The following is a 13,975-nucleotide window of genomic DNA, read 5'->3' on the forward strand; positions in this document are numbered from 1 at the left end:
AGACTTGACTTATTGGGGCCCAGAGATAACCTACCTTGTAAGAGTGCATGCTTTTCCATGAGTGATATAGGTAAAGAGAACAAAACAGAAAGAGAAAGCTAGAAAGACACCATAGCACCAAAGCTTCTTCCAATGTAGTTGGAAGAAGCCAGCCTGCTCAGATCCTGGTTGCATGCATTGGCAAAGCAGGCATACTGTCCAGGTGTTTTGCTGGTCCTCCCTCCATCTCTTTCTCTTAAGATAGCATTGAAATTCCACACTTGCATGCTACCTCTGCACCTGAGCCAACTTTCTCATTCTTTTTATTTAAGTGAAAGGGAGATACCACTGTACCATTAGTGTAGCTTCCTCTGGTGACGTGGTGTTCCCAGGGTCATGTTGGTGCTGGAGCATGGTGATGCACCCTCTAATTGGTGAGCAGTCTCCAGGCTAAATACATTTATTTAGATATAAACATGTTAGACTATGGGATTAGTTGTTTTGCTTAATATTGTACTTGCTAAATTGAATTTACTGTCAACTGATTTTAAAAAACTGTTTAGCTAGAGCATTGTTTAGCTCTGGTTTATAGCTGTTGGGGATTGAACTGATACTTGGGATCCTCAAGCACAAAAATCTTTTTTGGGCATGGGGCGGTAGCGCAGCAGGTTAAGTGCACATGGTGCAAAGCCCAAGGACCGGCTTAAAGATTCCGGTTTGAGCCCCCGGCTCCTTACCTGCTGGGGGTCTCTTCACAAGCGGTGAAGCAGGTCTGCAGGTGTCTTTCTCTTCCCTCTTTCTTCCCTTCCTCAGCGTCTCTCTGCCCTGTCCAACAACAATGACAGCAGTGACAACAATAACAATCATAACATCAATAAAACAACAAGGGCAGGGAATCAGGTGGTAGTGCGGCGGGTTAACTGCACATGGTGCAAAGCGCATTGACCGGTGTAAGGATCCCCGTTCCAGCCCCCGGCTCCCCACATGCAGGGGAGTCGCTTCACAAGCGGTGAAGCAGGTCTGCAGGTGCCTTTCTCTCTCCTTCTCTGTCTTCCCCTCCTCTTTTCATTTCTCTCTGTCCTATCTAACAACAACAACATCAGTAACAATTATTACAGCAATAAAAAAAGGGCAACAAAAAGGGACTAAATAAATAAATAAATATTTTTAAAAATGGGCAACTAAAGGGGAAAAATAGCCTCTAGGAGCAGTGGATTTGTGGTGCAGGTACCGAGCCCCAGCGATAACCTTGGAAGCAAAATAAAATAAATCGTTTTGCATAACCATTATACTGTCTCCCTGCTCCAAATTCTGTTCATATTGGAAATTAGTTCTATTGTTTTTTTTTGAAAAGCTGTATTTATTTGGAACTTATATTTATTTTTTAAATATTTACTTATATATTCATTTCCTTTTTGTTTCTTCTTGTTTTATATTGTTTTGTAGTTACTGTTGTCGTCGTTGTTGGATAGGACAGAGAGAAATGGAGAGAGGAGGGGAAGATAGAGAGGGGAAGAGAAAGATAGACACCTGCAGACCTGCTTTACCACCTGTGAAGCGACTCACCTGCAGGTGGGGAGCTGGGGGCTGGAACCGGGATCCTTACTCCAGTCCCTGTGCTTTGCGCCACTTGTGCTTAACCCGCTACGCTACCGCCTGATTCCCTTTATATTTCTTTTTAAATTAAACAAAAAAAATTATTGCCACCAGGGTTATCACTGCACTGGGGCTTGGTGTCAGCATTATGAATCCACCGGTCCTGGTGGCCAAGTTTTCCTTTATTTTTCTATTGTGTTTGATAGTACAGAAAGAAATTGAGAAGGGTGGGAGAAGATAAAGAAAGAGAGAGAGGACTCCTGGAGACCTGTTTCAGTGCTTATGAAGTGCCTGCTTGCAGTTAGGGAGCAGGGGCTCAAACCCATGTCCTTGCTCAAGGTAATGTGTGTGATCAACCAGTTGCACTACTGCCCAGCCCCAAGATCTTTTGGAGTCTCCTTTTTTTTTTTTTTTTAAACCAGAATACTAATCATCTCTGGCGGTTGGATTGAACCTGGGACTTTGGAGCCTCAGGTATGAGACTCTCTTTACATAACCGTTATGCTATCTACCCCTGTCAGCCCAGGACCTCTTAATTCTTATTTAAAAAAATAATTTATTTTTTTAATTTAATTTAATTTAATTTTATTTTTGTCTCCAGGGATATCACTGGGGCTTGGTGCCAGCACTACGAATCCACTGCTCCTGGAGGCTATTTTTCTCATTTTGTTGCCCTTGTTGCAGTTGTGATAGCCACTGTTGCTGTTGGATAGAACAGAGAGAAATTGAGAGAGGAGGGGAAGACAAAGAATGGGAGAGAAAGATAGACACTTGCAGACCTGCTTCACTGCTTGCAAATCGACCCCCCTGTTGTTGGGAACTAGGGGCTCGAACTGGGATCCTTATGCTGGTCCTTACGTTTTGCGCCATGTGAGCTTAACCCACTGCGCTACCGTCCAGCCCCCAAATAATTTATTTTTAAAATCTTTTTATTTTATTTATTGCTGGATAGAGACAGAGAAATTGAGCAGGGCAGGGGAGGGGGTAGTAGAGAGGGAGAGAGACAGATACCTGTAGACCTGTTTCACCACTTATGAAGCTTTCCCTCTGCAGTGAGGGTTTGCCTTGAATCTTGGTCCTGGAAAATCAAGCACGGTATCCAATAAATTATTTTGCTGTCCCTTAATACTTTGTGGAATACGTTTCCTTACTAATTTTTTTTTTGCTAGAATACTGCTCAGCTTGGTTTTATGGTTCTTCTTCTAGCGTCTGCCCTTCTTCCGTAGCCAGTCAACAGCATCAGGTTGAGCCTGATGTAAAGTTTCGAGACCTCCTTTGAATCTGGAGAGGTGGCAGTCGCTGACTATGTGGGTCATAGTCTGTCTGTAGCCGCAGGGGCAGTTCGGGTCGTCTCTGGCTCCCCAGCGATGGAACATAGCAGCGCACCGGCCATGGCCTGTTCGATAGCGATTGAGGAGGGCCCAATCATAACGTGCTAGGTCAAAGCCGGGTTGACGCTTGCAGGGGTCTGTGATGAGGTGTTTGTTCTTTACCTCAGCTGACTGCCAGCTCTGTTTCCAAGAGACTGGAACAGAGAAGTTCAGTGTAGGCATAGGGGACCAGATTGGGTGACGAGACGTCAAGTGTTGGACAGGGTGGGCGAAGATATCTGCGTATATTGGCAGGTCCGGTCGAGCGTAGACGTGGGAAATGAACTTAGATGATGCCGCATCCCGACGAATATCTGGCGGGGCGATGTTGCTAAGAACTGGCAGCCATGGAACTGGGGTGGAACGGATGGTTCCAGAAATTATCCTCATGGAGGAATATAACTTGGAATTGACCAAGTGGACATGAGGGCTACGGAACCATACTCTGGGGCACAGTATTCTGCAGTGGAATAGCATAATGCCAGAGATGATGATCGTAGTGTGGAAGCGCTCGCGCCCCATGAGGAGCTGGCCAGTCTTGCAATGATGTTATTCCTCGCGCCCACCTTTGCTGCAATTTTTATGAGATGTTCGTGAAATGACAGAGTGCGATCGAGAGTAACGCCAAGATAGACTGGCTGGGCATGAAGCTGGATTCTCGTATCGCGAGGCCGAGGCATGGTGTAGATGGTGGTGTAGAGGATTGACCCTCAGTCATTGACCCTCAGTCAGTCTTTGCATAGCTTCTATACTATCATTTCATTGGCCCAGTAATTTTTTATTTTTATTGAATTAAAAAATATTTTTATTATCTTTATGTTCAAGACAGCCAGAAATTTAGAGTTGAGGGAGTTGGAGAGAGACAGAGAGACACCTGCAGCACTGCTTCACCATTTACAAAGCTTTCCCCCTGCAGGTAGGGACCAGGGGGTGGAACCTGGGTCCTTGTGCACTGTAATGTGTGCTCTTAAGCAGGTGCACCACCACCTGGCCCCTGGCCCAGTAATTTTTCTGTCTTAATGAAGTTGGTAGTATAACTTTCACCTACGGAAACTGAAGCTCAGTGTTACTAAGATCATGCAAGTAGTTAAGTAGTAGAGCCAGTATTCCAATTTTTTATCCAAACTGCTAATTGAGTAATTCACCACTTGACATATTTTTTTTCTCTTATTGACAGTCTTATCAAAGATTTACGTTTTCTTCAGATGACGGTCTTTTCTAAAATTTTTTTAGTTTGTTTTTAGTAGATACTCATGCATCTACTGTGTACCAGGTCTAGATCAGGAATACAGCAATTAGTAAAACAGACAGAAATTCTTGCCCTTGGGAGACTTAGGCTTTAACTAACATAATTCTTATTTAATTAAAATGTAAAGTGTGTTAAGTCTGACCTGTATAGGAAGATAGTCGGTGAGAATTAGAATTACACTTTGAAAAATGAATAGAGGTGGTCCGGGAGGTGGCGCAGTGGATAAAACATTGGATTCTCAACCATGAGGTCCTGAATTCGATTCCCGGCTACACATGTACCAGAGTGATACCTGGTTCTTTCTCTTCTCCTATCTCTCTCATGAATAAAAAAATTCTTAAAAAAAAAAGAAAGAAAGAAAAAAATGAATAGAGTAGATGGTTCCTTGTGGTAGGTAGGTGTTAAAAACAAAACAAAATTAGTCTTTATGGTTTTGAGATAAGTTGTGAATACTCTGGAATTTTGTTGGTACATTAATTTCTGGCAACCTTTTATTGGGGAGGTCAGAGAAGGAGGTTAGTCTTATCTAGAGTTCTTAACTCTCAAGGACTCTCTCTTCATATCTGCCCATGTAGTACAGAGAAGAGCCTTGTTAAATAACTTTTATCTGTACTCTTCAGTATATTGATAAACTTCATTCCCACAGAATGATTCAGTTACTTTCAGTTGCCAAAATAAATAGTACAGTATCTTAATAAAGTGTATTTTCCTAGCACCTCCTCAAGGAAAATAACTTGAGCTTTGAGCTTGCCAAATCTTCTCAGTTCTGAAGTATAAATACCAAAGCAAATTACTTTTTGAGTTTACAGTAGTATAGAAAGTTGTCAATGTCTTTGAAATCATAGCTATAGAGGACTTTTCTAGGCCCTCTGCTATTTTTCTTCTTTTTTTTTTTTTTTTCAGATTTCCATATATAAACATTTTATTTTATTTTTTTATTTATAAAAAGGAAACACTGACAAAACCATAGGATGAGGGGTACGACTCCACACAATTCCCACCACCAAAACTCCGTATCCCATCCCCTCCCTTGATAGCTTTCCTATTCTTTAATTCTCTGGCAGTATGGACCCAAGGTCATTGTGGGATTCAGAAGGTGGAAAGTCTGGCTTCTGTAATTGCTTTCCTGCTGAACATGGGTGTTGACTGGTCAATCTATACTCCCAGCCTGCCTCTCTCTTTCCCAAGTAGGGTAGGGTTCTGGGGAATCAGAGCTCCAGGACACACTGGTGGGGACGTCTGTCCAGGGAAGTCTGGTTGGCATCATGCTAGCATCTGGAATCTGGTGGCTGAAAAGAGAGTTAACATACAAAGCCAAACAAGTTGTTGAGTAATCATGAACCTAAAGACTGGAGTAGTGCAGATGAAGATTTGGGGGCGTCTTCATTCTGTAGATAGCTAGTAGGCATATTTTAGTTATATTCCAAAGGGCCTGTGGCTATACTAGTTGCTTTTTTTCCCCCCTGAGCCTGAAATCTGATATGCAGGTGGATCCTAATTATTATCTGGGGAGGTGATGTCATGGGTGGCAGAAGGACCAGAAAGCTGGATCAGGGAAGAGAGTAGCTCCCAAATATGGGAAAGGTGTATAAATATTATTGACTGTAAACCCCATCGATTTGATATGGTCTGGGGCCCATATTCAGCTTAGGAGCTTATGTGACCTCTGCATCCCTGTAGATCCAACCTCACATTCTGTGGTCATGAGTAGGAACATTCCAAGCTGCCCCAATATCAGGACCCATCTTCCTCAGATATAGCATAGAGTATGTTGTCCATCCTCCCTTCAGAGGATGGAGCATTCTCTACCGTTGTTGATCCACACTGAAGGCAAGGTCCTGTGGAGGTCCACAAAGGGGTCTGTTTAGTTGTTCCTGATATAGATGACCAGTAACAATGGAGAGAGGGATTTATTCGAGGTCTAGGCCCATCATGTCTGTTTGGGAATCTCAGGACTCCATGACTAGGGCCCCAGCTGATGGGGTGGTCTGATAAGGCACTAAAAAGTCATCGTTAAAGTATGCCAGTCTCTTGCCCTTGTTCAGCTTTTGCAGTCCTTGCTTTGATAAGGATAGCTTGGGAGTGAGTGAGGGAAGTATAATAGGAAATAGGTTAGGAGGGTATCTAAGTCTAAGTAGACACTATTTCATTATGAGCTTCATACGGACTCACTGTAGACTGTTGTATACTTTCGCTTTCGGGTATATATTTTGCCCTAATTTATGGATACATGTGAATATATGTCCCTATCTCATGGGACCTGGTCTATATCTAGGTTTTGAGACTTTCTTGATAAGTGAACCACTTGGAATGGAATTAGAGAATACTATGAAAAGAAAGGTCTCACCCTAGTAATGAGGCTGAAGGGTTAACATTCCATGCCTGATGTCTCTGGACACAGTCTGAAGCATACCGAGGTGGTACTCGTTGCGTTGATTAGGTTGGGATCAGCAGCTGCAATATCATTTGGTATGAATTGAGAGAAGCATGCAGGAAAGTGAGCCCCACTCTAGAGGTTCCAGGACTGGGGAAATATAGGCTCTATAGAGGAAGTTGGAGGTTCCTGCTGTTTCAGGGTTTAAGAAGGCAATAGATAGTTATTGCTATAATCATATTACTTGGCAATTGAAAAAATCCGTTTATTAGTATTTGCTGTATCATACACAACATCACCATAATTTATGTCCTTTGACATTATTTGTATATAGCTGTGCCACCGGTTGCTTCTGTTCTTCCTGGTCTAAGCTTTTAAGAGAGTCAGCATATCAAAGACTCAGCCTATGGTCTGTGCATTAAAAAGTTTGAGATTTTCAATCAATTTTTCTCCTCTCGTATTAATTAAATAGTGATTTATATGACTACAGATTAGTAGGAGTGTACATAAACACCATTCCTACCACGAAAAGACTGTGTACCCCCTACCCCCCCACCCCGCCCGCCCCATGAAGCCGAACATACACCCTCACCCTTAACCCAGGGTTTTTACTTTGGTGCCCTACTCCAAATTCAGTCAAATCCTGCTTTTAGTTTCCCTTTCTGTTCTTCTTTCTCAGCTTCTGTTTATGAGTGGGATCATCCCATACTCATCTTTTAAAAAAATATTTTAAAATATTTTTTATTTTCCCTTTTGTTGCCCTTTTTTTTATTATTGTTGTAATTAATGTCGTCATTGTTAGATTGGACAGAGAGAAATGGAGAGAGGAGGGGAAGACAGGGAGAGAAAGATACCTGCAGACCTGCTTTACCACCTGTGAAGCAACCCCCCTGCAGGTTGGGAACTGGGGGCTGGAACCGGGAACCTTACACAGGTCCTTGCGCTTGCACCACGTGCGCTTAACCTGCTGTGCTACTGCCCTACTCCTCCCATACTTATCTTTATCTTTCTAACTTAGCTCACTTAACATAATTCCTTTTAGCTCCACCCAAGATGGGCCAGAGAAAGTGGGTTCATTGTTCTTAATAGGTGCATAGTATTCCATTGTGTATATATACCACAGCTTTCTCAGCCACTCATCTGTTGTTGGGCACCTGGGTTGCTTCCAGGTTTTAGCTATTATGAATTGTGCTGCTATGAACATAGGCGTACACATATCTTTTTGGTTGCATGTTATGGAGTCCTGGGAGTATATCCCTAGGAGAGGAATTACTGGGTCATATGGAAAGTCCATGTCTAGCCTGTGAGAGTTCTCCAGACTGCTTTATATAGAGGTTGGGCCAATTTCCATTCTCTGCTATTCTTCTATTCCATCACATTTTATTTTATTTTATTTTCGTTTAAAGATTTTATTCATGAGAAAGATAGGAGGAGAGAGAGAGAGAAAGAAGCAGACATCACTCTGGTACATGTGCTGCCAGGGATTGAACTCAGAACCTAATGCTTGAAAGTCCAATGTTTTATCCATCACCCAGACCACCATCACATTTTATTTATTTTATTTTTGCCTCCGGGGCTATCGATAGGGCTTGGTGCCTGCACAGTGACTCCATTGGTCCTGGCCAACATTTCACCACCTTTTACTTTTTTACTTGATAGAACAGAGAAAAGTTGTGTGTGTGTGTGTGGGGGGGGGGGGGGCACTAGAGAAGGAAGAGAGACACTGCTTGTGAAATCCCTCCTCAGCCCCCAAGGAACTGGAAGCTTGAATCACAGTCCTTGTACATGGCAGTGTGTGTATTCTACTCAATACCCTATCACATTTTAAAGATTGGAGGTGGAGGAAGACAAGTATGAAAACTTTACCTAAAAGACATGGTTTTGCTGGAGATTCATAGCCTGTGCTATTCCATCTCTCCCCACCTTTCCCAGCAGATTCTTCCACCCCCCCTATTTTCCATATAGAGGGTGAGAGACAGAGCAACACCACAGCATTGCCCCACAGTTTGTGAAGCTTCCCATTTGCATGATGTGATGGGGGGGTATGAACTTGGGTCCTTGCACATGATAATGTGCTTTCTTCCAGGTGAGCTATCTCCCAGCCTCTACAATTTATTATTTTTTTAAAGGCTGTTTTACTTGATACTGGGTGTGTGGGGACATTGGCCTAATCTAATGAAAAGGGCAGAGTTTCTGAATTCATAAATAGATAAGCCAGGTTCCTTTTTGGCTTTGTCTCTAACAAGCTACATGTGGTCCAGTCACTACTTTAACCAAATTATAGTATCTCTTTTGAGTCATAAGATCCTAATCTGTTAAATAGTAAAGATTAAAGTAAGAGGCATTTACTATCAAATTGCAATACAACATAATAAGCACTATAAAAATGTAAAACACAGGATTAGAAATAAGGTAATTCATTTGACTCTGCGATGAGAATGGGTAGGTAAATGGTAGGGTAATATGAAAAAGGGAGTTAGATTATTACTAGTGAGTTGGTGGAATACAGAAGGAAACTGCTTTAAGAAGAGGAGCCTCTACATGGACAGAATATTCACCACAGCAGAGATCCAAAAGGCTGAGAAACACATGAAAAAATGCTCCAAGTCTCTGTCAGAGAAATGCAAATAAAGACAACAATGAGATACCACTTCACTCCTGTGAGAATGTCATACATCAGAAAAGGTAGCAGCAGCAAATGCTGGAGAAGGTGTGGGGTCAAAGGAACCCTCCTACACTGCTAGTGGGAATGTCAGTTGGTCCAACCTCTGTGGAGAACAGTCTGGAGAACTCTCAGAAGGCTAGAAATGGACCTACCCTATGACCCTGCAGTTCCTCTCCTGGGGATATACCCTTTTAAAAAAAAAAAATTTTTTTTATTAATTTTATTTTTGAGAGAGATGCAGAGAGAGACATACACACACGCTGTGAGACTCCAGAGCACTGCTCAGCTCTGGCTTATGGTGAGCTGGGAATTGAACCTGGGATTTAGGAGCCTCAGGCATGAGAGTCTGTTTGCATAACCTTTATGCTGTCTCCCCCGCCCCTGGGGATATATCCTAAGGAACACATCCATCCAGAAAGATCTGTGTACACATATGTTCTTGGCAGTACAATTTGTAATAGCCAAAACCTGGAAGCAACCCAGGTGTCCAACAACAGATGAGTGGCTGAGCAAGTTGTGGTATATATACACAATGGAATACTACTCAGCTGTAAAAAATGGTGACTTCACTGTTTTCAGCCGATCTTGGATGGACCTTGAAAAAAATCATGTTTAGTGAAATAAATCAGAAACAGAAGGATAAATATGGGATGATCTCACTCTCAGGCAGAAGTTGAAAAACAAGATTAGAAAAGCAAACACAAGTAGAACCTGAAATGGAATTGGCGTATCTCACCAAAGTAAAAGACTCTGGGGTGGGGGTGGGTGGGTGGGGAGAATACAGGTCCAAGAAGGATGAGAGAGGACTTAGTGGGGGTTGTATTGTTATATGGGAAACTGGGGAATGTTATGCATGTACAAACTATTGTATTTACTGTTGAATGTAAAACATTAATTCCCCAATAAAGAAATTAAAAAGAAAAAAAGAAGAGGAGCCTCAGAAGGGAGATACCTATAGATATAAATATACATTCTTACCAAAGACATTATTTCCTTCAGTGCATTGCTTAATCCTTTATGTCTAGGTTAGTTCCTCTCCCAACCTGTCTCCATACTTTTCATTACCTTAAGTCAGTACTTATAAACTTGTTTCTCTGCTTATCTAAAAACTCCTTCTGGGACAAGAATCTACTTTCTCGTGTTTACTGTATTCTGTTTTGCATATACTAGAGAGTAGTTATGTATTCGTTGAATGGGATGGAGCAAAACTTCATTAGAAAAATTGGTTTCAAAAGTATGTTTTGAAGTATTCTTGAATGCTGAACTATGCCTTTAGATTTGATCCTATGCATTTTAGAGCTGTGATAGTCTTGAAGCAAGGAAGTTAATTTAAATAGAAAGCAGCTAAGAATTCAGAGTTTGAGCCTTAGGTATGTCTCATTAAATGACCTTACTTCCTTCGAGGTTGCCATTTTCCTGTTTGGTTAACAGTGCTGGTCATTTTAACTATGGTAACCTGCTGCAAGGTATTTAGATGTCTTTGAAGAGGAAATTACTGGTTGGCATATAGTGTATGTTCAATTAAAAATCTAAAGCATAGATGAAGACTTTTTAATTGGAAAGATTAAATAGATTCTAGAACCTCTACCTCTTTGAGGTGCAAGATGAACATAACAAGAACTAGTTTTGTTAATTGGTTAAACTCTCAGTATAGTGCTGTATTCTGTTACTATTTTGGCAACCAGATAGCAAACAGCCCTTCCAAGTGTAGAACCATATTTCTTTTTATTTATTTATTTTACTTCTTTATTGGGGGATTAATGTCTTTCTTAATGAATATACACTATATTCATTATGATGTGAGAATATATATTACTGTCATTTTATAAGTGACACAATATTCTTAGTAATTTTTGGTACAAAACTCTTTGATTGGTAATACTCATATTGCATTGAATTCCAGTAACTTGTGGGTTGGGAAGATAAGAGTTTTAAGGGACTTCTCGTTTGTTGCTTAGTTACTTCTCAGCTCTAGGATTTATTCTTATCCTGCCTTTAATTTGTTTTGGGAGTTAATATAAAATTTTCTTTCTTCCCTGCACAATTGCTTTGTAAAAAGAGTTGAATTTCTCCCTTTCTCACTCACCCTCTTGTGTTTTTCTCTATTTTATTTGATTAGTGATTTAATAGTGCATTACAAGATTATAAGGTAATAGGGATATAATTTCACATCACTCCCAACACCAAAGTTTGTGTTTTTCGGTTGTGGTGAACTATACACCATTTTTTAGTATACCCTTCACTGGCATTAATTACGTTCACAATGCCACACCACCATTATCTACCACTATTTTCAAAATGTTTTTATTTATACAAAACAGAAACTCTATTCCAAACAATAAATGCCCATAATAAATGCATAAATGAAGAATCAGTCTTTCTTCCTATAGTGCCTGATAAATGCTAATCTGTTACAGATTTCACCACTCAAAATCATGCTAATTGAAATCATACAGTATTGGTATTTTCTTTTCCTCCTCCTTTTAAATTTTTATTGCCACCAAGGTTATCAATGGAGCTTGCTGTCTGCATCCACCGTTCCCAGGGGTCATTTTCCCTTTCTTTCTCTCTCTCTTTCTCTCTCCCTCCCTCTCTCCCTCTTTCCCTCCCTTTCTCTCTTCTTTTTATTTGTTAGGATAGAGAAATGAAGGGGAGACATAGAGAGACACCTGTAGCACTCATGAAAATTTTTTTTCTTTCTTTGAAACATTAGTATTTAAGTATCAATAATGTTAAGAAAACATTAGTTACTACCCTAAGTCCTTTCATTTATGTATACAAATAAAAATATTTAGTACTTCATTATTTTTAGAGACCAAGAATAGAACTGCACCATATACCAAAGAGTCACTGTAAGTAGGAAAAGGTTGTTTTCAACAAAACATTTTTTATTATTTTGAAATCTAATGTATCTTAGCTTCAAATACTGTAAAATTCCCTTGTTACCTAAAATAAAATGCCTAAACTTAATACGTAGTGAAAATCTTGGGAAAATATTTTAGCAGTGAATTTTTTTTCCAGTATATTTGTAAGAATTAGAGCATAATTGATTATCTGGAAGACATTGTATATGAGTATCTTTATGGTTTTTGTTTTTCAGGTATTTTAAAAATATTTAATCATTCATGAGTTGAGCTTCATTCTTGAGTCATGGATGACAAGGCTTCTGTTGGAAAAATCAGTGTCTCCTCAGATTCAGTATCTACTCTTAATAGTGAAGATTTTGTCTTGGTTACCAGGCAAGGAGATGAGACACCTTCTACAAATAATGGAAGTGATGATGAGAAAACTGGACTCAAGGTAAAACTATCGCCTAAGTTCCTTTACTTAGCCATGCTAAGCTCATCCCCAAATTTTGCCTTAATAGGAAAGTATATGCAGACCATAGAAATAGTATTTTCCTTTTTTCTTTTGATGCTAAAATGTTTCACTTACATTTAGTGACAATTTTATGTTTGATTAAAGATCTATGCTTTTTTTTTTTATCGTATAAGTCTTCTAGTAAACCTGTCAACTAGTGGTCATTTTAGTTTTATTTTCATTTGTCATTTTTTAAAAAATTTATTTTATTTATTTAGTCCCTTTTGTTACCCTTGTTGTTTTACTGTTGTAGTTATTATTGTTGTTGTCATTGTTGGATAGGACAGAGAGAAATGGAGAGAGGAGGGGAAGACAGAGAGGAGGAGAGAAATTAAGACACCTGCAGACCTGCTTCACCGCCTGTGAAGCGACTCCCCTGCAGGTGGGGAGCCGGGGTTCCAACCGGGATCCTTATGCCGGTCCTTGTGCTTTGCGCCACCTGCGCTTAACCCGCTGCGCTACAGCCCGACTCCCCTTCATTTGTCATTTTAAAAAAATGTTTATTTCCCCTTTTGTTGCCTTGCTGTTTTATTGTTGTTTTGATGTTGCTGTTGTTGGATAGGAAAGAGAGGAGGGGAAGACAGAGAGGGGGAGAGAAAGACACCTGCAGACCTGCTTCACCATCTGTGAAGCGACTTCCTTGCAGGTGGGGAGCCAGGGACTGGAACCAGATCTTTATACCGGTCCTTGTGCTTTGCGCCACGTGCACTTAACCCGCTGTGCTACCTCCCGACTCCCTCATTGGTCATTTTAATATTAGTTTCACTTTTCCATTGAATTAAAGTTGCTTGTTTTGCTTAGGCCTGGTATGTGTAGTATAAGGGCAGTGGCAAGTCAGCTAAACTATTTGTTAAAGTTTCAGTACTATTAAAATAGAATTTTAAGTACCTCCGTTTAACCACTTCTGTTTATTGATAATTTCTCAGCCAAGTAGACAAACGCCACTTCTTTTCTCACATTTTGTTATCACTGCTATCTTGGCACATAAATAGTAGCAAGATTATTTGCTAGTATGTTCTAAAATACAAGTAGATTTAAAGTATTTCTATCCTGTTTACATTTATTAATTCAAGTATTCACTGAGTATTGATTATGTGCCAAGTACTGTTCTAAATACTGACGATTCAGAAGTGAATAAAACAAGCGAAGCCCCCTGCACTCCCAGAACTTTTATTCTATTAGGATAAAGACTTTATAAATAAGTAGGTAGGCAATTGTGTTAACTAAAGTTGGGTGCTGTGAAGAAAGCCTAAGATCATATTAAGGAGTGAAGGGCAGCTACTGATTTAAAGAGTATCTTGAAATAACATTTGGGGAGTTGGGCGGTAGTGCAGTGGGTTAAGCGCACGTGGCACAAAGCGCTAGGACCGGAGTAAAGATTG

General features: G+C 40.4%; 1 protein-coding gene across 5 annotated transcripts in view; it reads left to right on the forward strand.

Annotated features, from left to right (window-relative positions):
* Positions 1-13,975, forward strand: part of RABGAP1 (RAB GTPase activating protein 1) — a 203,881-nt gene that overhangs the window by 15,983 nt on the left and 173,923 nt on the right. For 3 of the 5 annotated variants that reach the window (XR_009552091.1, XM_007539963.3, XM_060200119.1), the window contains exons 1-2: positions 8,504-8,654; positions 12,334-12,533. Coding sequence is in view for 3 of the 5 variants with exons in the window: in XM_007539963.3 (XP_007540025.1) it covers positions 12,384-12,533 (150 nt within the window). In the remaining 2 variants the exon portion in view is untranslated. Of the gene's footprint in view, positions 1-8,503; positions 8,655-12,333; positions 12,534-13,975 lie in introns of those variants that run through there. The other 2 variants (XM_060200118.1, XM_060200120.1) reach the window with 2 other exon arrangements.

Source organism: Erinaceus europaeus, chromosome 10 (assembly GCF_950295315.1).
Source record: "Erinaceus europaeus chromosome 10, mEriEur2.1, whole genome shotgun sequence".
Lineage (NCBI taxonomy): Eukaryota > Metazoa > Chordata > Mammalia > Eulipotyphla > Erinaceidae > Erinaceus > Erinaceus europaeus.